The sequence below is a fragment of the Bufo bufo genome, chromosome 9, assembly GCF_905171765.1.
Source record: "Bufo bufo chromosome 9, aBufBuf1.1, whole genome shotgun sequence".
Classification (NCBI taxonomy): domain Eukaryota; kingdom Metazoa; phylum Chordata; class Amphibia; order Anura; family Bufonidae; genus Bufo; species Bufo bufo.
The window spans coordinates 156,378,014-156,404,397 of NC_053397.1; the positions used below are offsets into that span (position 1 = coordinate 156,378,014).

General features: G+C 42.6%; 1 protein-coding gene across 2 annotated transcripts; it reads left to right on the forward strand.

The window, feature by feature from the left end:
- Nucleotides 1-715: 715 nt before the first annotated feature.
- Nucleotides 716-25,562, forward strand: DDX17 (DEAD-box helicase 17). Of its 2 annotated transcripts, XM_040408467.1 has the most exons (13): nucleotides 716-914; nucleotides 5,194-5,329; nucleotides 9,018-9,114; nucleotides 10,446-10,579; nucleotides 11,235-11,300; nucleotides 11,551-11,692; nucleotides 12,418-12,578; nucleotides 15,325-15,497; nucleotides 15,573-15,683; nucleotides 15,755-15,816; nucleotides 20,089-20,148; nucleotides 22,813-23,049; nucleotides 24,366-25,562. In XM_040408467.1, the coding sequence occupies exons 1-13, from the start codon at nucleotides 880-882 to the stop codon at nucleotides 24,758-24,760; spliced, it is 1,809 nt and encodes a 602-aa protein (XP_040264401.1). In that variant the 5' UTR covers nucleotides 716-879; the 3' UTR covers nucleotides 24,761-25,562. The 2 variants fall into 2 exon arrangements, with proteins under 2 accessions (XP_040264401.1, XP_040264402.1); XM_040408468.1 differs by lacking the exons at nucleotides 22,813-23,049; nucleotides 24,366-25,562 and adding an exon at nucleotides 21,065-22,539.
- The last annotated feature ends 822 nt before the right edge of the window (nucleotides 25,563-26,384 follow it).

The window sequence follows — 26,384 nt, forward strand, 5'->3', positions numbered from 1 at the left end:
AATGGGAGACGGATCCGCTTTCTATTGTGCCAGAGAAAGCGGATCCGTCCCCATTGACTTACATTGTGTGCCAGATCCGTTTGGCTCCGCTTCATCAGGTAGGCAGCGTTTTGGTGTCTGCCTCCAGAGCGGAATGGTGACTGAACGGAGGCAAACTGATGCATTTTGTACCGCTTGTGAGAGCTCTGAACGGATCTCACAAATGGAAAGCCAAAACGCGAATGTGAAAGTAGCCTTAATCAGCCCGCCATCAGAGGCACAGCTTGGTAAGAGCTTTGTACACCTTCCCAGCAGTCTTATTGAATGTCTTGCCCCATTTTCAATATTTGTGAATGCTGTACCTCATAGTGAAACCAAGGAAAGAGTTTTATTATACATTACTTATGCATTTAGTATGGCAGAGGTTGTTACTGAATGTATTATTCAAGGAAATCTTTACAGGAACATTGCAGATTTCTCAGCAGGAGGCACACATCCACAGCAAGGACACGGAGCCCGCATTCTGCCCCCCCCCCCCCCAAACTGGTAGCTGCTGGAGACACGCCCACTTCAATAACAATAGTTAAGAATGACGTCACGCAGGAGGCAGACTTCTATTCTAGAACCGATTCACGCATTTCACGTGATCAGCTTTGGTACGCAAAGGTGTAAATTACGCTACGTAATCAGCGTAGCTCCATTTCAAGTCATTGAAGTCAACCGCTGAGGAAAGAGAAGAAGACGGCGGCGGCCATTTTGTGCTGATACATCCGGGGAGCATACGGGCTGTTTAGCGGTCTACGTGTTCGGTTACCGCGTATTAGCCTGAGAAAAGAAGAACAGCTCCCATTAGGTTCGCGTATTCTGTAACATACGGCTGACATCGTCTCGTACAGCACGATGAGGGGAAGCTTTATGGATCGTGACCGAGGCGGGTAAGAATATACTTGTTGGTGCGCGGCCTCAGGAAAAATGGAGGTAGGCTTATGGCTGTTGTGAATAAGAGAGTCTACCATCTCCGTGCCAGGGAAGGGTTAACCCGGGCAACCGAATCACGTGATGTTACCCCCGGTGGGCCTAATAGAGCTGCGATGTGTGGAGCAGGAGATGACATAACCTGCGCTTCAGCAGATTCCTGCTGCCAGATCTCCGTGGGTGGCCGAACGTGATTGTACTTTTATAGTAGTTGTTGGAATAAATAAAAAAACACAGCAATCCCCAAGCTTTCTTCTTCTTCTTCTTCTTATTTTTTATAACACTGATGACCTATCTTCAAGATCAGTGGGGCTCTGACTGGATGGCCACAGCCTCTTCAAGCCGCTGATAGTTGAGGGTCCTGGGTGTCCGACCCCCCACTGGCCAGAGGGTATAAAACACTTGGACACTGACGACTTTATAATTGATGACCTAGTTAACCAGTATTTGATCTGTGGGGCCCCCACTGATCAGCTGTTTGACAAGACAGCAGTGCTTACAGTAGTGCTGCTTTAGGCCGGTGACGACATGTTCATTGGTCATAGGGCATGGAAAAGGCTGCGATGCTCACAGAAGCACTAGTGCCTTCTCAATTAGCTGATCAGCGGGGGTCCCGGGTGTTGGACCCCCCACTGATCAGATGCCGAAAACCGGGCCTGAGGACAGGTCGTCAGTTATAAAGTCTTCAAAAACTCTTTTAATTACCACTGCAAATGTGTGTAATACAAAGGGGGGAAAAAACCACTCGTCTCTCAGAAGCGGTGTAGCGGAAGATTCTTCGGCCTCAGCGTCATCTGTCCCCAAGGGGCATAAAGCTGGTCACGTCCCCCTTGGTCCAGATGAGTGGCTTTTTTTCTTCACACACATTCCCATTAGTACTTTTGGTTTGGGGGTCTTTAAACTCTATTAAATCAATATCCTAACATATTGACCGTCTCAGACTTCATCCGCTGCTGTAATGACATGACGTATACTGCATATGACTGCAACCACCTACAAAAAACAAGAGTCTCTGCAGCTCAAGAAATAGTCAATTTTATTTAAATAAATATATATGACATGATTAAAGAGATAAGAAATAAAGGTGCGGTTCCCCTGAGGGATGGTATGAGCATACATTGGTACAATATGCATACAATTGCCTATATCGAGGTGACTGTTAGGGTACATTCACACGACCGTATAAGTTTATCTGCATCCGTTCCGCATTTTGCGGAATAGATGTGGATCCGTTTATTTCTATGGGTAAATAAAATGTGCGGACAACGTTCAGTATGTTGTCCGCATTCGTGTTTCCCGCATTTCTAGTCCGCAAAAATATGAAGCTTGTACTACTGTTGTCCGCACAGATCGGTCCGCAGCCCCATTCAAGTCAATGGATCCACAAATTGCGGATGACATACGGAATGGTTTCCGTATGTCATCCGTTTTTTGCGGATCTGTATTCTTGAAGGCCTTAATTCTTTTTTTTTCCTTCTATTTTTTTGCGGACCTTAAAAAATGGAAGACATACGGAACACAAACGGAAGTCATTTGTCTGAAAAATGCGGACACGCGGTTCCGTTATTTGCGGCCCGCAAAACAGAAAGGATTACACACGGTCGTGTGAATGTACCCATGATATTAGAGATAAAGCTGTCCACAGAAATATGTACACCAAAGGAAATGCCTAATACCAAAGATTAGAGGCAAGTGCCAGGACATACAAACATCATCCCAAACAGATGTACAAAAAATGACCCCTATATAAATACATAGGCAATCAACAAGTAAATAGTAATAATAGCATACCCATCAACATACAGTGTCCTCAGGAGAACCGCACACCCCTTTTTTTTTGTAATACAATACAAGTCCTTTAATGGGTGTGCTGAAGGCCTTCTGATCTGTGATGCATGGATGATTCCGGAATTGATAATTTATTCTGTCACCCAAAGAAATGAATAAAAGTGAATGGGATGGCTGAGATGTAATTGTGACGGCGAGCAGGTAAACAATGAAGAGAAAGCAGTGCTCGTATCTCTTCAGCTAATTGGTCATCAATATAAAGAACGGGGACAGCCCCTTTAAAAGCACAACCCAACAATCAAGCGTTTAAAGGGGCTGCGGCACTCCATCAGTCACAAGGCCTGTCTGCATCTCAGTCATGTTCATGTGAATGGGATTGAGTATTAAACACAGCCTCTGCACAGTGTACGGATCTGTATACTATGACTGAGTGACGTGGGCTCTTCAAAAACGGTGATCATTGTGTAGTTAGATGTCAGACCCCCAGTTGATCTGACATTTATTACTAAGGGCTCTTTCACACTTGCGTTGTTCTGTTCTGACATAGAGTTCCGTCGTCGGGGCTCTATGCCGGAAGAATCTTGATCAGTATTATCCTAATGCATTCTGAATGGAGAGAAATCCGTTCAGGATGCATCAGGATGTCTTCAGTTCCAGAACGGAACGTTTTTTTGGCCGGAGAAAATACCGCAGCATGCTGCGCTTTTTGCTCCGGTCAAAAATCCTGAACACTTGCCGCAAGGCCGGATCCGGAATTAATGGCCATTGAAAGGCATTAATCCAGATCCGGCCGATTCGGCGCATTACCGGATCCGACGTTTAGCTTTTTCTGAATGGCTGCCAGTACGCTAAAGTCCTGGCAGCCATGGTAAAGTGTAGTGGGGAGCGGGGGAGCAGTATACTTACCGTCCGTGCGGCTCCCGGGGCACTTCAGAGTGACGTCAGGGCGCCCCACGCGCATGGATGACGTGATCGCATGGATCACGTCATCCATGCACATGGAGCGCTCTGACGTCATTCTGGAGCGCCCCGGGAGCCACACGGACGGTAAGTTTACTGCTCCCCACTACTACTATGGCAACCAGGACTTTAATAGCGTCCTGGCTGCCATAGTAACACTGAATGCATTTTGAAGACGGATCAGTCTTCAAATGCTTTCAGTTCACTTGCGGTGTTACGGATCCGGCGGGCACCTCCGGCAAATGGAGTACACGACGGATCCGGACAACGCAAGTGTGAAAGAGGCCTTATCATTAGGTAGGGTCATTAATATTCAAAAGGGTTGTCCAGCTTTGGCAGCCCTTCTGGCTGCTTCCCCTATATCATCAGACCTGCAGAGGGAACCATACTTACGTACTCCCCACTACTGGGTTCCTTCTCCTTTGGTCCAGTGTTGCGGTCTCTGCGCTCCAGTTCCTCAGGTGGCAGGGCACTGCTGTGGCCAGTGATTGGCTGCAGTGGCACAAAGAGAGCATCTTTTTATCTCGAGGACCTGCCCTGCATTACACAGAGACAGCACATTGTTTGGAAAGGACACTGTATAATTCTTTATTTCTCCTCTGGGGGTGCCACAGGGAAATTGCGAAACTGTTTCCCCACAGAATCTCTGAAGGTCCCAGCAGGCGAACACTTTGATCAGCTTATTGTCAGTGGAACCGTTTAAGGAGGTTCAAGGTGGAGAAATTGCTGAGTTTGTTCCTAAATTTCTTAAAAATTTTTTTTTTAAAAATCCCAAAAAACATAAACAGACATGTTTGATCATTGCAAACATTAATGAGTGTACTGTGCCCCAGCTATGACTGTGAAGGCCCTTTGCTTGACCCAGGAACCTGGTATCCTGGTCTACAGGATGCAACATGGCCACTTTCTCAGCCTGTTCCTGGCTTCCAGTACTTCAGCACAGGAGCTGAACAGTAAGTGGACATGTCTGGCACAGATGCAGGGGGATCCTCCTTCCTCTATCTGCGCATGCACTGGACGTGTCCAGTTAAGGTTCAGGTCCTACACAAAAGTAGTGGAAGTCAAGGAAACAGCCATGTTTCATGACCGCCACTATCCTGCTTGCTAAGGACTGATTCCTCCTTTCATTTTTCAGAGTTCCTTTGGAAAATGAAAGGTGGAATCTGGTTGCTTTGGGCAACTCAGACAGTTTTCCTTTACACCAGTCTTGATCAATCTTCCCCCATGTTTGTCTACAATATCCTTTCGGCCTTCTTTGAACAAAACTGTGTAACAGAAGGGTGCCGGTATTTCTGGACCTCAGCCGAGCAATTAGCAGTAATCTGCACTTAGCTACCACTGCCAGCCCTAAATATCGTCTTGCTGCTTATCACAACCAATCGCCATATAGTTCTGATAAATTAGTCTTTTTTTTTTTTTTAATATTTCAAATTTCTTTATTTTACATTCTTGTTAATAACCTACGTTTTGCCTTTCTGCCTACTTATTTAGGGCTGGTGGCTCTCGCTTCCCAAAATTTGGTAACCCAGGAGAACGCCTCCGCAAGAAGCGCTGGGATTTAAATGAGCTTCCAAAATTTGAGAAGAACTTTTACACTGAGCATCCAGAAGTAGCTCACATGTCAATAGTAAGTAAAGACCACTTTCAGCAGTTATTGGTATTTCAGCCTGTTTTGTTTTTTTTGTTGTTTTTCAAGGACGTGAGTGGCACATCCTATACAATATGCTAATAAAGGTAAATTAAGGAAGTGCAATTGACAATACTGTACTTGGGGTCTGTATTGCCACCATAGGCCAGGAAGCATATTGTAGATTAAAATGGTATTTGGTAATGGTAAAAGGATATTTGGAACCAATAACCCAGGACATAGTCTATCTTTGGTATACTATGGATAAAGTTATACGTGTAGGAGAACATTAGCCATTTGACTAATTTTATTTATGGCTGATAACAAAATAGCTGCTGCACATTGTAATAAAGGGTACATGGCTATCCACACACCTGACCAGTAGGGGAAGTGTTAAGAGTCCTAGACACAGTGATAATGTATTAGAAAAAGACAGCCTTATAATATTAAGACAGCTGCAGTCACAGTGAAGACCATGTATGTGATCACTGTGATGGCCGGTCAGTGTTTCATAGTGAATGAAAGCAGTTTAGAAGAAGCCAGCATGGCCTTTCTCTAAGATCATCTTGCTGTGGGAGAGACTGTGCTGGCTATAAAGTTAATTGTGATCATACTTGTGAATTAACCCCTTTCTGCCTTGATAGTGGCAGAACTGTGTTAATTCACTTTTTTGTTATTTCATAGGAAATAATAATAAAAATACATAAAAGTTATAGCTATAGATATTATTTTAGCAATAGTGTAGAAGGTATTATGTAGGAAAATATACATACACAAATTCCCCCCTTTTCTTTCATAAAAAAATATGCAAAACGCAGAAGTATTTGAATGTGTCGTAAAGTGTGCTTTTCCAAGGTCACATGCTGAATATAAAAAATAAGCCACTGAATCAGAACATTTTGAGGAAAGAAGCTATTCCTACAGGGGAAAAAAAGCTAAAATGTCCAAATTTCCCGAAAATGAATTCCTTAGGCCCCTTGCAGACAAGCGTGTACGGATGCGTCCCGGTGCATTGCGTCAAACCCGCGCGAGTAGGAACGCAATTGCAGTCAGTTTTGACTGCGATTGCGTTCAGCTGTTCCGTTTTTATCGTGCGGGTGCAATGTGTTTTGCACGCGCGTGATAAAAAACTGACTGTGGTACCCAGACCCGAACTTCTTCACAGAAGTTCAGGTTTGGGTTAGTTGTAGTGTAGATTGTATTATTTCCCCTTTGGTTATAAGGGAAAATAATAGCATTCTGAATACAGAATGCATAGTACAATAGCGCTGGAGGGGTTAAAAAAAAATTTAAAAAATGATCTAACTCGCCTTAATCCACTTGTTCGCGCAGCCGACTTCTCTTCTGTCTTGTTCTGTGAGGAATAGGACCTTTGATGACGTCACTATGCTCATCACATGGTCCGTCACATGATCCATCACTATGGTGATGGATCATGTGACGGACCATGTGATGAACGTAGTGACGTCATCAAAGGTCCTATTCTTCACAAAAGAAGACAGAAGAGAAGCCGGCTGCGCGAAGTGGATTAAGGTAAGTTAAATTATATTAAAAAAATTTTTAACCCCTCCAGCCCCTCCAGCATGCTCCTCTTTGTGCGTTTTTCACGTAACGCAGGCCCCATAGAAATAAATGGGGTTGCGTGAAAATCATGCTCCTCTTTGTGCGTTTTTCACGTAACGCAGGCCCCATAGAAATAAATGGTGTTGCGTGAAAATAATTTTCGCGCAACCCCATTTATTTCTATGGGGCCTGCGTTACGTGAAAAACGCACAAAGAGGAGCATGCTGCGATTTTCACGCAACACACAAGTGATGCGTGAAAATCACCGCTCATGTGCACAGCCCCATAGAAGTGAATGGGTCCGGATTCAGTGCAGGTGCAATGCGTTCACCTCACGCATTGCACCCGCGTGGAAACCTCGCCCGTGTGAAAGGGGCCTTAGGGTATAAAGTAGTCACTTTATGGGTGTTTCCATGTTTTTAGACTGTATAACATCCGTTCTGGCAGTATGGTGACATAGAACTATACCTGTTCTTTTTTCTGTAATAAATGGTTTGAGGGAAAAGGGTCTTTTGTTATACTTGAAACTTTTCTTTTTATAAAATAGCTTGTGTGGACTCCTTCTCCTGGTTCCTGGTGTTTGCTTTGTCGCTTTCTGATCTTTGTACACAGCACTCTCTGAACGCTGAAGTATGTGGAAGGCAGGGATAGTAAAAAAAAACTATGGGGTGCCCTGCTGTCATTGTAATTTTGGTGTACTGCTTGTTTGTATCCGGTAATATTCATACACTGGTAAACAACTAAACGGTCACGGCTTAAAGGGAATTTGGCAGCAGTTTTGACCATGGTAAACTGCTGACATAAGAGTCATCAATATTGGAAACCAGACAACCCCTTTAATGCTGTGTGCTTCCAGTTCTGTGTAGCTACACCAAAAAAGATAGGATAAATAAAAAGTTTAATAAAAGTATTGTCAATACTCCTGATGAATTGAGGTCATTTGCGTATTACTATCCTAAGTTGGACATTACTTTTTGGTTGTACAGTTAGAACTTTATTGATCTCGCTGTCTGGTGGTCGTGTTTAGGGTTTTATAGGGTGACACCAAGTGGTTGTAGAAGGGGGCTGCCCTTATCAGTGCTTACATTGTCTTCATAAAGGTATAATATTAGGATGCATCTACTGTGCAATCTGTGACTTTCATTGTACTGTAGACTCTTAAGCCTGTATTACATCGGCCAATATTTTGGCCAGTAATTGCTAGCAAGCGTTTGCATGAACACTCGTTATCGATCATGTTGCAGTGTAATACTGCCGCGGATAACCTGATGAACGAGCAAATGCTCGATCATCGGGCAATTCTGATTGTTAAGCATGCTTAAAAATCAGCCCTTGCCGGCAGCAGATCATGTTGTCTAATACCAATCTTACTATGGCATAGTGATCACTACTCCCCATGGTGCGGAGGAGATCGATGCATGTAATAGCAGCGGTCTCCTCCGCTAGCAAGCAAGCGATTGCCGGGAGGGAACGTTTATCTTCAGACAATCGCTTGCTGATCTGCCAGTCTAATACAGGGTCTCGATTAGGGCTGCAGCTATCGACTATTTTTGTAATCGAGTATTCTATTGATTAATCCAAGGATAATTCGAGTACTCTAATAACAAAAAAAAACTCATTAAAAGAAAGTTTTTCTTTAAAAACTCATCAGCTTCCCCCCCTCGCTGCCACCAGCTTCCCCCCTCGGTGCTTACCTTTCCTGTAGGGGCGTTGCTCCACAGCTCCTTTATCTTCTCTGCGCGCTGCACTGCAGTACTGACGTCACACAGCGTCAGCACATAGTGCACGTAAGCGCGCACTGTGACCTGACAATGTGTCAAGATACAGTGCAGCGCAGTACGGGCCGGCGGGGGACCACGAAGCGGTGAGTAATAGCAAGCGCTTCACTCCCTCACTCCCGCTCCATGTTTTTTTTTTTTGTGTCTGATTACTCGAGTAATCGTTTCAGCCCTACTTTCGATCCTATGAGCTTAGGTATGTTATTCCTCTCTTCAACATGCAAGGAAAATTTGTGTTTTGTTTAAATGGAATAAAATAAAGGTTATGTTTTAGGTCTTTTGCCTTCCTGTGGATTGCTGTTTGATTGTTACAAGAACCTAAAAGTTACTATATTCTTATATTGCAGCATGACGTTGAAGAACTGCGCAGAAAGAAAGAGATTACTGTCCGTGGGATCAACTGCCCGAAACCTGTCTATACTTTCCAACAGTCAAACTTTCCTCGTAAGTTATTTTATTTAATCTCTTTCTTATTTGTTTTGCGGGCTTTTCCCCTCAGGATGCTGCCACACTAAGGCTACTTTCACATTTGCGTTTGGTGCGGATCCGTCATGGATCTGCACAGATGGATCCGTTCAGATAATACAACCGTCTGCATCCATTCAGAATGGATCCGTTTGTATTCTCTTTAACTTAGCCAAGACAGATCCGTCTTGAAAACGGATCCGTTTTCTATTGTGCCAGATTGTGTCATAGAAACGGATCCGTCCCCATTGAATTACATTGTGTGTCAGAACGGATCCGTTTGGCTCAGTTTCGTCAGACGGACACCAAAATGCTGCAATGTGGAATGGAGGTAACCAGAGTTTATTTTTTTTTAATTTTTTTTTAAGGGTTTATTTGTCTTAAGACTACTACAGAAAAAGCAGTGTTTCTATGGTGTTTTATAATTTTCCCCAAAAAAGCATTTTTTCTAAAAGATATGTGAAAACTCTCTCTTTAAAAGGGGTTGTATCACATTTTAATATTCATGGCACTTCCCTAGTATATGCTATCAATTTGTGATTATTGGGGTTTTGAATGCTGGAATCCCTACTCATCAGCACAAAGAAGGGGCACCTCCATTGAAGCATGTAATACCAGCACATGAGTAGGTGTATAAGTGTGGGCTGGCTGCAGCACTCTTTCATTCTTGTGGTTGGGACACCATATGACATGTAGGTGATCCTTGGAGTATTCCTTTAATGTCAATGGTCAAGCCCTGTTATCAGTATAAGGCCTCTTTCACACGAGCGAGTTTTCCGAGCGGGTGCGATGCGTGACGTGAACGCATAGCACCCGCACTGAATCCTGACCCATTCATTTCAATGGGTCTGTGTACTTGAGCGTTTATTATTTATTTATTATTATTATTATTTATTTATTTTTTTCCCACGCATCACTTTTGCGTTGCGTGACAATAACAGCACGTTCTATATTCTGTGTTTTTCACGCAGCCCTGGCCCTATAGAAGTGAATGGGGCTTCAGTGAAAAACGCATTGCATCCACAAGTGTGGATGCAGTGCGCTTTTCACTGATGGTTGCTAGGAGATGTTGTTTGTAAACCCTCAGGTTTTTTTTTTTATCACGCGCGTGAAAAAACGCATTGCACCCACGTGGAAAAAACTGAACTGAATGCAATCGCAGACAAAACCGACTGAACTTGGTTTCAAAATGGTGCAAGTTTCACTGAACCCATCCAGACCTAATCAGTCATGCTCGTGTGAAAGAGGCCTAAGGATTTTCTTTCCAAAGCATAGTACCAGTGTTTCATATTTGTCTTCTTATATCACAGAGTATGTTATGGATGTTCTTATTGATCAACGATTTAAGGAACCAACCCCAATCCAATGTCAGGGGTTTCCTCTTGCGTTGAGTGGTCGAGACATGGTGGGAATTGCCCAGACCGGATCTGGCAAAACACTTGCGGTAATTGTTTTATTTTCTACATAGGACAGCTCAAAAGCATTAATCCCTCATAAAACACATAGGGGGAGATTTATCTTCTCCCTTTGCCATGGATTTGGCATTAAAAAGTCACAAAACCCAACTGGCATTGTTACACTGCCCTTGACGGTTTCCAAGAGTTAGTGGGACCATCAGCTTCTGCATATTTATCATTTACACCAGAAACTGATGTAAATGATGACTGAAATCTACGGCAGCTACAATTTGGAGTAGACTGCCTCAGGAGGCATTTAGTTGGCATAAATCTTCGTCATAAATGCCTGCTCCGCCAGCACAGGGTCCTTCAAGACTAGTGTAACACATTCCCTTCTTAATAAATCAGGCCTATCATCCCATTCAGATTAGAATAGCAGTCACTTGACTTTTTAAAGTTGGTAATGTGTTTTGAGTTGAAGTTTGTCTAGTTTAAGCCATCATTATTTTATTAATCTTGAGAAAATAAAGAGTTTGCTAATGGACCTCTGGGCAGAGCTGTGGGATCAGGTTCATCGAAGGGGCAAGAAATCATATAGTAGATCATTTTAGTTAATTGCAGATGAAAAGACTAGTTTCAGAATCTGTTTACTCCAAAAACATCTTCTGATTCCTAAGTGCCTAATTTGTTTTGTTTCTAAAGTATCTTCTGCCTGCAATGGTGCACATCAACCACCAGCCTTATCTGGAGCGAGGAGATGGACCAATTGTATGTATTCAGTTCCTTTACATTATTTGTCTTTGTTCAGTGTGACACCATTTAAAGGGGTTCTGCAATTTGTTTAAACTGATGACCTATCCTCTGGATAGGTCATCACCATCTGATCGGCAGGGGTCCCGGGTGTCGGACCCCCGCCGATCGGGTTCTGATAGATCATCAGTTTAAAAAAATTGCAGAACCCCTTTAAAGTTTTGGGAGGGGGAAATCGGAACTTTTTTTTTTTTTTTTGGTATTCCAGTGTTTGGTTCTTGCTCCAACCCGAGAATTAGCTCAGCAAGTACAGCAAGTAGCCGATGAATATGGAAAGTCATCTCGGCTGAAGAGTACATGCATTTATGGTGGCGCTCCTAAGGGTCCACAGATACGTGATCTTGAAAGAGGTAAAATTTTGTTGAAAACCAGTAGAAAAAATAAAGTATCCTGTGTATAGTATATACATTAGAAGTATAGATATATGTATATAAAAAAAAATCTGGGACACTGATTCTGTTTTAGACCCTCATTCCCCAAGCAGAACACATTAGGAGCAGCACCAAGGGGGTAGAAGCAAATACATTATAATGGTGTTTGTGCTAGAAACACTGCCAATTACTTTAAAACAAATGTATTAAGAACCTTTTAGAACTATTGCTATGGAAATGATTCATTTAGAGGCATACACAGATCTCATAATGCCCCATAGCAAAGCTTTTTGTATAGGCCCCCTGCCCCCCCCAGCTTCCTATTACATATGCTTTAGTCACTCCCAGAAGACGTTATACCCAAAGCGCGATGCCCCACATTTCTGATGACATTTTTGTTTAAACTGTCAAAGAAAGTCACCCTCCATGTCCATTTTCTGTATCAGAAAGAGTGAGACAGGTGCTTCATTACTATGTACTATGTATTTCTCAATTAATTGACACCACAGAAGTGGCATAAACACATTGATAAATCTCCCCATACAGCTATATGTCTGTCTTCACTTATACTATGTATTATAAAACAGTATAGCTGAAAGCCACCTTATTACCTTTCCTGTGCCGCCACAATTTTCCACTTATGCTCACAGAAAGCATAGTTTATTGCACTGCATAATCTGATTTAATCTTTGTCTTCTCTCAAGGTGTGGAGATTTGCATTGCCACTCCAGGCAGGCTCATTGACTTTCTGGAGGTCGGGAAAACTAATTTAAGACGCTGTACCTACCTCGTGCTGGATGAAGCTGACAGAATGCTTGACATGGGTTTTGAGCCACAGATCCGCAAGATTGTGGACCAAATCAGGGTACCTATATGAGGAATTTTTTTATTAATTTTTTCTAGAATTTTAGATTTTTTACACAAGGCTTTATTTCTTAACCCTTTAAGAACCCACGCTGTACATGTACGGTGCTGGTGGACGTGACTTAAGGACCAGCGCCGTACATGTACTACGGGCTGATCGGGCAGGTGCAGAAGCTGCTCCTGCCTGATCAGCGGCACGGAAACGGCAGTCACTGACAGCTGGGCCCTTGCTGCATGCATCGGTGAAAACACAGATGCCGACGTGTTAACCCCTTTTATGCCACGGTCAAAGCTGCCCGCGATATGCAGAGGGTACAGGTGCTCTCCGGTACCCCATCCGGTCCCTGCGCTGCAGTGGCGGGGACCCGATGGCAGAGAAGGCAAGCCCAATGCCTTCCATAGGCATCAGAGCTTGCCTTCTACAGAAGCCTGTGAGATCCAGGCCTTAGGCTGGGTCTCACAGGCAGGCTGTCGGCATAAAAGCTGACAGCCAATGCATTACAATACAGATTGTATTGTAATGCATTGCAGAGGGGATCAGACCCCAGAAGTTGAAGTCCCAGAGTGGGACAAAAAAAAAAAAAAGTTTTTCATAATAAAAAAATTACGTTTCAAGTAAAAAAAAAAAAAATTTATCCCAAAATAAAACACACAAAATTGAAAAAAAAAAGTTAAGAAAACCAGACATTGGGTATTGTAACGACCGGCTCTACAAAAATATCACATAATCCACCCCCTCACCTGAACGCCATAGAAAAAATATTATAAAAACTGTCCTAAAACAATTATTACATCACCAGGGGTTAACTGCTACTGATCGCAGCTTCCTTTCATAGAGGCTGGGCGATGGCTATGTGATTCTGCACCCAGCCTCCAGTATCTGTATTAAACGTTAACTTTCATTGGTGGCGCAGTGTGCCCCCCTCCTCCTCCCCAGTATTAAAATCATTGGTGGCAGTGGCCACAGGGTCGACTCTCCCCTCCTCCTCATTGGTGGCAGTGGCAGCTTCTGATCGGAGCCCCAGCTGTGTAATCCTGGGGCTACGATCAGTTACCGTGGCAGCCAGGACGCTACTGAAGCCCTGGCTGTAATGGTGAGCTCCCTGCTGCTGTGTGTACTATGCACAGGGCAGCAGGGAGAGTGTGAAGTCCTGTTCACCCTGATAGAGAGCTAATAGGACAAGGGATCAAAAGTTCCCAGGTTCTAGCCCCTAAGGGGGAAATGGTTATTAAGTAGTGTAAATAACCCCACCAAAATATTAAGTATAAATCACCCCCTTTCCCAATTTTATATATAAACAATAAATAAATATATTACATATCGCCACGTCCGAAAAGTCCAAACTATTAAAAAATTTTGGTATCGAAATAACTGTACTACAGAATCAGGGTAATAAATATTGAGTTTTGTTTGGCTGTTAACCCTTGCTTTGTTACTGAAAAAAATGGATCAAAATGTAAAATCTGCCAAAAAAATGAAATTCTGAAATGTCATCTACATTTTCCTTTAATTCTTGTAGAACTCTTAAAGGGTTAACAGAGAATGGATCAAAATGTAAAATCTGCCAAAAAAATGAAATTCTGAAATGTCATCTACATTTTCCTTTAATTCTTGTAGAACTCTTAAAGGGTTAACAGAGTTTGTAAAATCAGTTTTTAATACCTTGAGGGGTGTAATTTCTAAAACGTGGCCATTTATGGGTGATTTCTATTATGTAAGCCTCATAAAGTGACTTCAGACCTGAACTGGTCCTTAAAAGGTGGGTTTTGGAAACTTTCTTAAAGATTTTAAGATTTGCTTCTAAACTTCTAATGGTACTTTCACACTAGCGTTTTTTTCTTTTCCGGCACTGAGTTCCATCAAAAGGGCTCAATGCTGGAAAATAACTGATCAGTTTTATCCCCATGCATTCTGAATGGAGAGTAATCCGTTCAGGATGTCTTCAGTTCAGTCATTTTGACTAATCAGGCAAACGATAAAACCACAGCATGCTACGGTTTTATCTCCGGCAACTGCAGACTTGCCTGAATGCCAGATCCGGCATTTTTTTTCCATAGGAATGTATGTGTCGGATCTGGCATTCAAATGCGCAGACCGAAAAAAAGGTGAAAAAAATAAATGCCGGATCCGTTTTGCCGGATGACACCGGAAAGACGCATCTGGCATTTTAATGCATTTTTTTGACTGATCAGGATCCTGATCAGTCTTACTATTGCCATCAGTTTGCATACGTTTTGTCAGATCCGGCTGGCAGTTCCGGCGACGGATCACTCTGCCGCAATTGTGAAAGTAGCCTAAGCCTTCTAACGTCCCAAAAAAAGGAAATGTAATTTACAAAACATGAAGTAGACATATCGGGAATGTAAAGTAATAACTATTTTAGGAGGTATCCCTTTCTGTTTTAAAAGCAGAGAAATTGAAATTTTTGAAAATTGCAAATTTTTGGTATTTTTTATATATATATATATATATATATATATATATATATAATGAAATATTTAGACTCAAATTTATCATTGTCATGAAGTGAAATATGTGACGAGAAAACAATCTCAGAATGGCCTGGATAAGTAAAAGCGTTTTAAAGTTCTCACCACATAAAGTGACACATGTCAGATTTGCAATAAAATGGCCTGGTCCTTAAGGTGAAAAATGGCAGGGTCCTGAAGGGGTTAACATGTAGAGGTAATGTTGGTATCTTCTATGTTCCATCCTTGAATTGAATAAGTGTGTTTCTTTTGTTTAGCCTGACAGACAAACTCTAATGTGGAGTGCCACGTGGCCAAAAGAGGTGCGCCAACTAGCTGAGGACTTTTTGAGAGATTATGTGCAGATCAACGTGGGCAATTTGGAGCTGTCTGCCAATCATAATATCCTACAGATCGTTGATGTTTGCCAGGAGAGTGAGAAGGACCACAAGTAGGTTTAGTACAATTTCTTTATGCTTCCGTGTTATGTTACTTCTAATAACACATTTATATGCACTTCTTTCAGACTTATCCAGCTAATGGAAGAAATAATGGCAGAAAAAGAAAACAAAACCATTATTTTTGTGGAAACTAAACGTCGCTGTGATGATCTTACTCGCAGAATGAGGCGTGATGGGTAAGCACAAAATATTGGTTATTGCTTTTTCTTCATTCCTACAGTTGTTTCATTTTTGCATATACTTGTAGGTGGCCGGCCATGTGTATCCATGGTGACAAGAGTCAGCAGGAGAGAGACTGGGTCTTAAATGGTGAGTTGTTAATTAAGGCTTGAAAACATATCTTCTAGTTTCCTTTGGCAACTGACAGTTGAGGATTGTTGGAATCTAACATGAACCAAACTAGCCCTAAACGGTGTTCTATCTGACTTTCCAATACAAATGCAAGAATTCATAGTGGCTGGACGTATGTAGGTTAAACAGCCAGAATGATATATACACAGTCGAGTTACATTATTATGGCTACTTTCGACGTCGGCCGTGTGTAGCTCATGAAGGAAAGTGTTGTGAGCTGGCTTGGTGGGTAGATGGTTTGCTATAGGCTTTCTGCACACATGTACCTTGTTGCTGTCATTGGTAAAAAGCGATTTATCAGAGTTGCAAAAGGGGTGATTATCGGCTTTTAGGATGTGTATGGCAGTATTTCTGATACTGTGCAGTTTGTGAACTGTTCTCGTGCTGCTGTAGTGAAAGTTTATGGTGAGTGGACTAATGGCACCATTGTGAATAAGCGATGGGGAAACTGTGGAGCACCATCTACTATTGATGTGAGAGGTGAACATTGGCTGCAAAGGTGCGTGAGGGCGAACTGAAACACTATAGTGGAGGAGGTCACCTACAAAATGATCCAGGGGGCTAATAGACGTGTGTTTAAAACAGTTTGGTGAACGCTACTGTGTATGCGGCCCCAAAGCAGAAGGATGGTCACTGCACCTATGCTAATGAAGTTGCATCGGTAGAAAAGGCTTCCGTTTTCACGGCAGTATCTGAATTGGACCTTAACTGAGTGACAAAGGGGTTGCCTTCTCCGATGAGTCACATTTTCTGGCTCATCAAAAGGATGGATGTTGGCGTGTCAACCATTGCTGGAAGTACACAAGCTGGTGGTGGCAGCGTTTATGGTCTAGGGAAGGTTTTTGTGGCATTCTCTTGGCCCACTCATCCATGTTGAAGGCATTCTCAACCAATTTGGGTATGAATCCATCCTTGCAGATCATCTACACCAATGCATACTGATTTTCTTCCCTGAGGCAGATGGGTTATTAAAGCAAAACAATGTGACCCGTCACATGGCTAGAAATGTCCGACATTGGTTAGAAGAGCATGACCAAGACTTACATGTACTACCCTGGCTCTGTAATTACCCAATTGAGCATCTGTGGAACCACCTAAGGCTACTTTCACACTTGTTCACATGTTTCATCAGACGGATCCGCTCCGATAATGCAGACGTTCGCATCCGTTCAGAACGGATGCGTCTGCATTAAAACTTAGAAAATTTTCTAAGTGTGAAAGTTGTCTGAGCGGATCCGTTCAGACTTTACATTGAAAGTCAATGGGGAACGGATCCGCTTGAAGATTGAGCCATATAGTGTCATCTTCAAGCGGATCCGTCCCCATTGACTTACATTGTAAGTCTGGACGGATCCGCACGGCCAGGCGGACACCCGAACGCTGCAAGCAGCGTTCAGGTGTCCGCTCACTGAGAATGCATTGGGGCCAGACGGATGCGTTCGGGGCCGCTCGTGAGCCCCTTCAAACGGTGCGCACGAGCGGACACCCGAACGCTAGTGTGAAAGTAGCCTTAATTGTCCTGTCTGCTCTATGCACCCTCCAGCAGCTGTGGGTTGGACTGCAGTCAGCATAGCTCCAGATACCTGTGACAACCGACCAGGACGTTGAGTCACCCCCAGCCTGTCTAGCCCCCAGCTGATGGTCATGATAATATGACTTGACTTTGTAGTTTTGTCAGAAAAGGGTCAGGAGAACTTGTAATTGGTTATTTGAAATCCCTGCTCTTTCCAGGAGTCTGTTTGGCAGTCCTACTCAATGATTCCCTGTATGAGCATGCATGCGGAGATGGCTGTCACTCACTCAGTAGGCAAAAAAGAAAATGGGTTCTGGATCTGAGTAAAGAAAAGTAACAAAACTCATCTCAACACTGTTCTTATACAGGTAGACTTTAGAGCAGACTGATTCTTAACACGGGTCACTTAGCGTGTTTTTCTGTAGTACACCATCCTCCCTCTGGAACATGTTGGGTGATGTTGTTTCTCTGTGCTTGGTCAGTAGTAGCTCCGTGCACCAAGCTATACTTCTGCATGCCAAGAACAGAGTTGAAAGAAGGTTTTGTCAGTTTGCTTTCATGTATTCCACTTCAGAACTTCTTTTTTGCTTGTGTATAGCCTGAACTAGAAAGAATCAGGCATTCCATAGGAGCTAATTAGAAGTCACTGTATCCTAGTAGTTTATGGCATCCCCCAGTAGGACTGCCCACTGGATTTCTAAGCGTAGAAACGGTAGGGATTTCCATCAGTAAGTTTCACGTTATACTGAAATGTATTTCCACAAAACGATATCAGTCTGCTCAGCTTTTCCTGCCCTGTGTAATATGATGCTGGCAGATGAGACGGCATGTTCAACGTGACAAGTTCATTTAAAAATTCTTGCTTGTCTTCACACAATGATTTAGTTAAACTATGAAATTCTTGCTGCTTATAGCGACCACACATGGGAGTATACTGGAGCTGTATCAATCCATCTTGAGTGAGCCCCTAATGGTAGTTGCGTTACAGAAGACAGAATTTTACCAATTACTTTTATGGCTGTGTGAAGAGAATTTCTGCTAGAAATGAAGGGGGGGGGGGGGAATCAAGATGGTTTTTGTCTATAGTTAAGTCAAAAATAAAGTGTAAATGTTAAATGCATACAAATTGACATCTCAATTCTACATTAGTCAGTCTGTTTACTTATGTACATTAAGTGAATTGGGACTTGAAGAGGGAACCCAAGTTTACACATTCTGGCTGCTGCATGCAGCTAAAACTTTGCCCACCTGTGGCAGCCAGTGGCCACACAAGTTTGAAGGGTGGATAACGTTTTGGCTACTTGCAACAGCTCTTTATGTGTAAACCCAGCCTTAAAGAGAACCTGTCACCGGGATTTTGTGTATAGAGCTGAGGACATGGGTTGCTAGATGGCCGCTAGCACATCCGCAATACCCAGTCCCCATAGCTCTGTGCTTTTATTGTGTAAAAAAAAACCGATTTGATACATATGCAAATTAACCTGAGATGAGTCCTGTATGTGAGATGAGTCAGGGACAGGACTCATCTCAGGTTAATTTGCATATGTATCAAATCGTTTTTTTTTTTACTCAATAAAAGCACACAGAGCTATGGGGACTGGGTATTGCGGATGTGCTAGCGGCCATCTAGCAACCCATGTCCTCAGCTCTATACACAAAATCCCGGTGACAGGTTCCCTTTAAAGGGTTTCTATCACTTCGTTTCACCTATTTAGCTTTCAGACACTAGCGATCAGCTAGTGTCTGCTTTATCTAACCATCCTAATATAAGAGCTTATTGTCCTGCCGTTTAGCTAAAAAAATAACTTATATAGATATGCAAATGAGCCTCTAGGTGCTATGGGGGCGTGATTAGCACCTAGAGGCTCCGTCTACCTTAACAAACTGCCGCCGCCCAGCGCGTCCCTCCAGCCCGCCCATCTCCTCCGGAATGCGATGCTCCTCGTATTCGGCGCATGCGCAGTGAATATCTGATCGCTTCCCTGCTCAGACATCTCCACTGCGCCTGCGCCGATGACGTCATAGTGCTCCGAGGAACAGGCGCAGTGGAGATGTCTGAGCAGGGAAGCGATCAGACATTCACTGCGCATGCGCAGAACAGAGACGCGCACGGAGAGGATCGCTTCAGCTGGAGATTGGAGGGACGCGCTGGGCGGCGGCAGTTTGTTAAGGTAGACGGAGCCTCTAGGTGCTAATGACGCCCCCATAGCACCTAGAGGCTCATTTGCATATCTATATAAGTTATTTTTTTAGCTAAACGGCAGGACAATAAGCTCTTATATTAGGATGGTTAGATAAAGCAGACACTAGCGGATCGCTAGTGTCTGAAAGCTAAATAGGTGAAACGAAGTGATAGAAACCCTTTAAAGGACAACAGGGTATAGTCCGATAACCACATTAAAGAGTTTCTCCGGGCTCTCCTATATTGATGACCTATCCTCAGGATAGGTCATCAATATGAGATTGTTGGGGGGTCTGACACCTGGCACCCCCGCCGATCAGCTGTATGAGGAGACAGCACAATGCGCGGACCCCCGCCAATCTGATATTGATGACATCCTGAGGATTAGTCACCACTATAGGAGAGGCCAGAGAACCCCTTTAAAGCTGTGTAATTATTTTATCGAATGTACCAAAACCATACTTGGCTATCTGAGAAAACAAATGGTCTCCAATGTGAAAACATTTTGTAACTCTACATTAATTTACTCTTACAGAATTTCGCTCTGGAAAAGCACCAATTCTAATCGCTACAGATGTTGCTTCGCGAGGTCTAGGTTTGTAACTTTACAGGTTGAATACAGCTGATATATTTCCTAATAGATCAAGTCATCTAGAACTAGAAGCTTTATGTAAATGACTTATTTAAAATCTGGCAAAGAGTGATATTATTTAGCAGTTCTTTTCCCCCCATTATTTTTAGCGGAATATTCTTAAAAATAGGGCAGACATTTAAATATACTTGTTGTTTATATTTATTATTCTGTCTAGGACATGAGAAGTATATTACTATCTTCCCATACTAATTTTCCTTATACTTTACATTTCATCTAGGTTTTCCTTTTGAGTGTAAGCCTAGTAACACATTTTTTTTGTGTAGTCCCCATTTTCTAGTTTGTGCCCCATCCATGTTTTTATTATAAAAACAAAACAACCTAAATCTGTCTGTTTCTTGTTACTTACAGACTTTCTATTTTTTAGTTTTATGTTGTATATTTTACTATTTCTGGAAGGTTGAACCTTATTTTAGATATTATTACTTAGGATTGGAGAGCTTGCTCCTGGTGGAAGTTCACCATTGGCTAACTGACAAAACATTATCATGTTCAGAAAACTTCCTGGTCTCCTTCTCCCCAATGGAAAGGTGGTTCACTAGTGTGAGACAATATGTATTTTTCCAGTGATTTACCACAAGTACTGTATGGACAGCACCTTACGTATAGTACGAATTATAGGCCTTCTATAATAGTTGCGTAGTTTTAATTTTTATTATGATACCCCATAAATGCATGGCTAACTGCTGTGCATGCAGTTTCCCTCAGTTACTTGCATTAGGTGACAGGTAAGTTACTGGTTAATGAAATCATTCTGCTCACTTTAGGGATTTTATATATAAAGTATACATATATTATATAACTTTTTGAAGTAGTTCCTAATATTAAATCTTATCTTTTTTTTGTTTGTTTTTGACAGAAGCTGCAGATCACTCTCAGTACAGGGCCAGCTGCCTGTCGAAAATAGAGGGGGGATGAACACTGGAAGCTGCCCCGCTATAAGGGCACTGGCTTCTTACACTCTTCCCTCGCAAAGGTCTTGTACTGAAGAGGCAGTTTTTGGGTCTGCATCTCCATCCCCTAACTTTCCCACTCGACATCGGGGTGCAAAATGTGTGCTTTCCACCCTGACAGCTGAGCTGGGTCTACACCCCGTTCACTTATGGCTGCTGGTATGATGCCATAATCAATAGAAGGACCACCTTTCTAGAAGGGAGATCACCTGGTGCTTTCCACTATGCTATCTACTCAGCAGCTGTGGGAAAGTTCCAAGCCAAGGAAGACTTGGGAAGTCCCTTGGCTTTCGAAGCAGAAGAATAGCCCCTTCTGCTGTTTTTCTACAGACTTCTGTGACTTCCTCCATTTCCAAATGTAGTAGCCCTTTTCTCTACCTTTTTAAAATAAGCTAGAATGCTGCAAGGTATGTTTCATTGTCTGCTTTTATCTTCGTGGCCTTAAAGAAAAAAAGTGCCATTTATATAAACTTTTCCCTATTTTACATCTTAGACTGAAGAAGCCCACATTATTTTCAAGCTGAAAGACACTTGCTCACTTAAAATTTCCCTTACCCAAACCATTGAGCAGACTGCACTGGTTTTATCATTTCTCCACAAAAGTAAATGCCCAAAACCTGCAGCACTTTTAAATGATCTTCCTGTAATAAGAAACAGACCTATCCAAGGCCACCATGTATTTATCTCACAATATTACGTGGGCGCATGAAATGGTGGGGTTGCCACTTCACAGTTTTGTTAACTGTTCACAACAGATGAGTGGTGGAGGGGTCTCTCTTCGCATATTAACAGGCTCACTGGACAGAAGCATCTAGCCAAGCCAGTGCACGTGTTGGGACCTCTTGCTGCGCCTGGACAATTGATGCATGCTCCCTGCTTCGGTGGCCCTGTGTCCATGGATGAAGGCGGTAGGACCGCTAAATGCCAAACGGATGGGATTAGCAACAGCTGGTTCCCCACCTCACTGAGGGAGTGTGCATCGGTCCGGACAAAAGCTCACCGAGGATGAATCCCATGGAGTAATTCGACTTCAGCTCCATAATAAGGAACCTGATGATTGTGAAAATGTGTGCATTTTTAATTTAGTTGCTGTGTTCTCATAGGGATTTAGTGTAAGCATGTTAGTCAGCTCTGAAAGATGATCATAAAATTGTACGTATACATTATGATATGAGGGATTATTATATATAAACGAAAAGTATGTTGTGCGTAAACGGTTATTGGTGCATTTTAGCACAAGTGTTAATTCACATAGTGTCTGTAAATTCATATAGCTTTGCTAGAAAATTAGAAGATTATTTTTTTTTAACAAAAAGGGCAATAATTGTCCTTTGCTAATATAGTGCAACTTTGGTAAAACATAACTTTTTTTTATTTTTATTAAAGATTTAACAAAAGATGTAATTATAAGGGAGTACATATACTATTAAGAACATCCCCTTTAGAATAGTCCTAATGAAAGTATTTATTAGTAATTATTTGTTGGTACTTTATTTCCCTACTTCTCCCCTCTTTTTTGTGTGTGTTTTCTGAATGTTTTAGATTATTTTTTTTTTTTCCCTATATTTTCTAACTTTCTATTTTTGTCCCTCTCCTCGATGTATTTTTTTATTTTTTTCCCCCCTACACATCAATTATCCCGGTCACTAAACAGACGTGGAAGATATCAAGTTCGTCATTAACTATGATTACCCAAATAGCTCAGAGGATTACGTGCACCGTATTGGCCGCACAGCCCGTAGTACAAATAAAGGCACAGCGTACACTTTCTTCACTCCTGGAAACCTTAAACAAGCTCGTGAGCTGGTGAAGGTGCTTCAAGAAGCTAACCAGACTATCAATCCAAAACTCATGCAGCTGGTAGATCATGGCCGTGGGGGTGGTGGTGGAGGTGAGTGTTCCTGTTTATTGTAAGGTATACATTTGTATTGAGAGAGAGAGAGAGTTTTATATCTGCTCGTTTTGCATTTGAAAGACAATATTTAGGTGGCCAGAAATGACTGAGCACGCACTCGCTGTTTCAGTAGCTCGCAGTGCATGGGAGCTACGGAATCAACATAGCACAGCAAGCAAGCTTCTACCCTTTTTTTCAGTAGTTTTCTTTAGTTAAGCTGTTTAATGGTTAAAAGTCGATCAGATCAGCAGGAACTTTATCCATACTGTACAAACATTCATTCATGGGGTGAAGAATACTCAGTGATGTGGAATCATGCTCCTTTCGGTTGCTACAAGTTGCAAGAGAGGCTGAACTTAAAGGTTTTTCCGAGATGTTCATACCGAAGACCTTTCCTCTGGATAGGTTATCAATATCTGCTTGGTGGGGAATGACACCTGGGACCCCTGCCGATCAGCTTTTTAAGAAGGCTGCAGCCCTCTGAGGCCTTGTCGCTGCTTTCCCTAGGCCAAGTCATTTCTCCAGGCACAGTCATTTGTCACATGGCCTAGGTGCAACTCTGCACCATTGACAGCTGCTATACAATGTATGGCGCTTTATTTGGTGAGCAAGGAGAAGGCTGCGGCACTCCCAGGAGCGCCATTGCCTTCTCAAATGGTTGATCTGTAAGGGTCCGTTGGATCCCCATTGATCAGTACTAAAATCTCAGAAAAACCCTTTTAAATCATAAGGTATTAAGACATGTATTTGTACTCCAAATTTCTGAAGATTGATCACTTTATCTCGACCTAAGGATAAGAAAAATTCATTCTAGAAACCTGTAGTCTATATAAACCTCTTAATAGCTATTTGAAATTTGCCTCTCTTGCAATTTACCGCAGCGCAGTTCCACATCGCTGGGTTTGCTTCACTCCATGACCCATTACTAACCATTTGGCCATTGCCATCTGAGCACAGTAGGCTTGCTGTCATTACATACACCATATAACCACAATACTGATGAGCAGTATATTTTCTGCTTTTATATCAGGAAAAAATTTCTGACCGTGATAGCAGCTTTATATTGTTTACTTGTATCCTTAATTTCAAGGTTTGGCGTTCCTTTGAGCCTGGTGCATCATTTCTTTTCAGTGCCGATTGTGTCTCCCCCCATCCCCCCTTCTGTGTATTAAAAAAAGAAAAGCTTAGAAATGAAATTTATTGTAAGCACTTACATAGCATTGACATATTCTGCATCGCTTTACAGACATTGGCATCAAGCTGTCCTCAATAGGGCTCACAATCTCTAAGTCTGACTATCTCATTATCCATAGGTGGCCGATCTAGGTACCGCAGCATTCCAACCAACAATAACCCAAACATGATGTATCAAGAAGAGTGCGACAGGAGAATGCGTGGCAAAGATGGTGGTAGACGTGACGGACGGAATAACCGTGATGGAATTGCCAGCAATGGAACTGGAAGTCGTCAGGGATTTGGTTATGCAGGGCAGAATTCAAACTTCCAGCCTAGCCAGTATGGATACGGGCAGGGCGCATTTACAGCAGGGGCAGCTAGCAGCTATGGTGCAGCAGCATATGGCCAAGCACCACAGCCGCTGATGTCCCAGCAGTTCGCCCCGCCTGCTACTCCTTTGTTGAACTATATGAATCAAGCAGCTAGTTATCAGTACCCACCCCCACCTCCACCACCACCTGCTCGAAAGTGAACCTTTTAATTGGTTTACTTTTTATTTTATATTAGCTGGTTCTTTTTATATTTTTATTTTTTTCCCTTCACACTCGTTTTGTCAAGTGCAAGAAATTGAATTTGAGGTAACCTTATTTTAACTATACCTCGTCTTCAATTTTAGTATCTTTGACATTATTTCAGGACCACAATTTTATATATATATTTTTTGGGTCTTTTCCTAGTCCTGTAAAGTCATCCCATTTTACCTCCATGTGTCCACCTTCAGACATTCAGACATTTTGTTGCTGCGTTGATGTTTTGTACAAGAGACCTTTTTCTCTAAGTGTTTTTTTTTTTCCAGGTAGGTAAACAATCCCAAAATTGAGGAAATATATTCCCCTCCTGCAGCTGTTCTTCATCCTGATAGTGTCTGTTTTCCTAGCCCATACTGTATGTACATTTGCCCCTTTAATCCACCTCATAATCTAACAAGGATGCCCATGATTTGGCTTGGTCCAATTTTATTTTATGAAGTGCTACTGCCATAGAAATCCTGCCTTTTTTAAAATCTCAGGTGATGAAGGGCTGTGGGGTATGGAGGTTTGATTTTTGAAGGTAGGTTCCTTCCCTCTAGGAGTGGTTTTACATCCTCATTAGTAAAAGTTGACCTTACTTCTAAGGTTGTTTTTTTCTTTATTTCTGTTTGTAAGTGGCACATGGCATAGTCATATTGGCAGTGCAGTCTCTTTAATGTTGCTATGAGAGAGTAGCTTTTTCCTTCCTTTCTTTAATTCTACAATTGGAACCATTTTGTTTTTGTAAATAAAAATGGCTGAAATAATTTGCTTTTTCTTATTTTTCTTTGGTAACACTTTGTTAGAACTCTAACCTGTAACATATTTAAAAAAAAAATCTAAAAACATGTCTGTCATTTTGACATTAAGCAGATCCAGTAGATGGCCGTATTCCTTCGTTCTCCTTCCCAGCCCCTTGCCCTATGTTGGGAGCTGCTGTGGCCATGCCAGATGGCTCCAGTCTATTCCACTAGATGCTGCGTGGAACGACATGAGCCACTATCTAAGATGGCCACAGCCTGTCTAAGGGAGCCTGAGCTAGTGATGTCACTTTTCCCCTCACCCACGACAGCACCACAAGAGAGAGGCTCTGCCCCCACAGACAAGAAACCTGAAGCATAAAAACGCGGAGGCTCTCCTCCCACCTCAGTATGGTTTTTTGTCTCTGGAGGGAAGCTTGAAGCTCTATAGGTGGCTTCTTCCCCAGGTATCCCTGGTTTACCTGCGGTCTTCTATAATATATGGTGGCATATTCTTGCGCCAAGGGACCTGCAGTGGCGCGTTGGCTGTTACAGAGGGCTTTGAAGCGCTGTGGGATATGGTGGCGTAGTGGCGCACCTTAGGCAGTGAGGAGTAAGGCCTAGCGGAGGAGCGGACGCTTTTGGATGCTTGAGTGGCTTAACAGGAAGTGGAAGACGTCGGTGGAACGCAAAGGCATCGGAAGTAAGCGCGGGTACGACGTCATATAAGGCGCTTAAAGAGCGTGTAACCCGAATTGTAGTTGCCGGTGAGTTCATGTGAATCGTTAATTTCTAATGATAATTTGTTTTCCCTTAATACTAACAGTGGCACAGATGGGGTATTCTG

Excerpts from the sequence above, each read along its gene's own strand:
- DDX17 (XM_040408467.1), top strand. The coding sequence starts at position 880 with ATGAGGGGAAGCTTTATGGATCGTGACCGAGGCGG. Across the intron at positions 11,693-12,417 it reads GATACGTGATCTTGAAAGAG|GTGTGGAGATTTGCATTGCC; the intron begins GTAAAATTTTGT and ends TCTTCTCTCAAG. Across the intron at positions 12,579-15,324 it reads AGATTGTGGACCAAATCAGG|CCTGACAGACAAACTCTAAT; the intron begins GTACCTATATGA and ends TCTTTTGTTTAG.